We start from the raw sequence: 1498 nt of genomic DNA on the forward strand, positions 1-1498 counted from the left end.
TCCAGCTACTAGGGAGGCTGAGGCAGGAGATGTGCTTGAATCCGGGAGATGGAGATTGCAGTGAGCCGATATCGTGCCATTGCACTCTAGCCTGAGTGACAGAGTGAGACTCCATCTCAAAACAAAACAAACAAACAAAAAAAACAAATGAAGATGTCCAAATGGCTAATGAGCACATGGAAATGTGTTTAACATCATTACTCATCAAGGGAATGCAAATTAAAACTATAATGAGATACTATTATCCCCAATCAAAATGGCTAAAATTAAAAGGACTGATACTACCAAGTGTTGGTAAGAATATAGAGCAACTAGAACTCTCAGTGTAAGTGTAAATTGGTACAACCACTTTGGAAAACTATTTGACTATATCTATTAATAGTAAATATATGTATTCTTTGTAACTCTATTTTCTGTAACTCAGTAATTACACTCCTGGAATGCCACACAAAAGAAAGAGTGTTTCAGTTCACCAAAAATGTAGAATTGTATAATGAATGTATGAAAATATCCATCAATGGTAGAATACATTAAAATTGTGTGGTTTATTCATGTAATGAAATCATACACAACAATGAAAAAGAATAAACTACTCCTAAGTGCAACAGCACAAATGAATCTCACAGACATAATGTTGAGCAAAAGAAGACTGACACAAAATAGTACATACTGTATGATTCCATTTATATGAAGCTCAAAAATGGGCAAAAGCAATCTAGATAACTGATAGACATCAGAATGGTGGTCACCTGTGGGGGTTATCTATTTGGAGGGGCCATAAGGAAGTCTGATGGGGTGCTGGAAATGTTCTGTATCTTTATTTGGGTGTTGGGTATATGGGTACATATATATACAAGAGAAAAGGTAATCTAGATGCATATATAATATTTGTGTGTTTTCCCATAAATTATGTAAGTTAGATCTTAAACAAAAGTGGGGAAAGCATTCAGAATCTTACCTTTGATGAGGCACAAGCACATTGTTAATTCCTCCAAGTTTTGCATTTATCTTCAGGCAAAGATTGGAAAGGGTTTGAGGTGAGGTCTTCACTACATTTTTTACTTGGACACATTGTGTGGCCATACCTAGAAGGGTATCTCCAACACGTTTCACCTCCGCTACAAGAATAATTTATTAATTTTAACATGTTTAAATGGTCTCCTAATTACTAAAAGCAAAAGGAAAAAAACCCCACACATTAACTTTATAACCTACTATATACTGTACACTGTGCTAGATGCTTCTCATGTATCTTCCTTTTATCTGCTAAACCCCCAGGGCAATTTTTCCCTGTGTTTGGATACGCCCTCTCTTCTCTCCTTTTTTCCCTCCTGCAGGCCCTGCAGCCAGCCTGCTTCCTTTATTCTCTGTACTGCCTGCCACGACTTGCTCAGCTCCTTGATGCTCCTCTTCCCACATGACTGATTTAGCAAAATAATCAATCTTCCCAGCTCCTCCCTCTCAGTACACACACCGGCTCTTTGAATTTTATTTTATT

General features: G+C 37.1%; 1 protein-coding gene across 2 annotated transcripts in view; it reads right to left on the reverse strand.

The window, feature by feature from the left end:
• AGO4 (argonaute RISC catalytic component 4) overlaps positions 1-1498 on the reverse strand; it is a 64309-nt gene that overhangs the window by 36730 nt on the left and 26081 nt on the right. For both annotated transcript variants that reach the window (XM_011955336.1, XM_011955335.1), the window contains exon 12: positions 959-1118. In XM_011955336.1, coding sequence (XP_011810726.1) covers positions 959-1118 — 160 coding nt within the window. The remainder of the gene's footprint in view (positions 1-958; positions 1119-1498) is intronic.

The sequence above is a fragment of the Colobus angolensis genome, unplaced genomic scaffold, assembly GCF_000951035.1.
Source record: "Colobus angolensis palliatus isolate OR3802 unplaced genomic scaffold, Cang.pa_1.0 Scaffold4, whole genome shotgun sequence".
NCBI classification, from domain to species: domain Eukaryota; kingdom Metazoa; phylum Chordata; class Mammalia; order Primates; family Cercopithecidae; genus Colobus; species Colobus angolensis.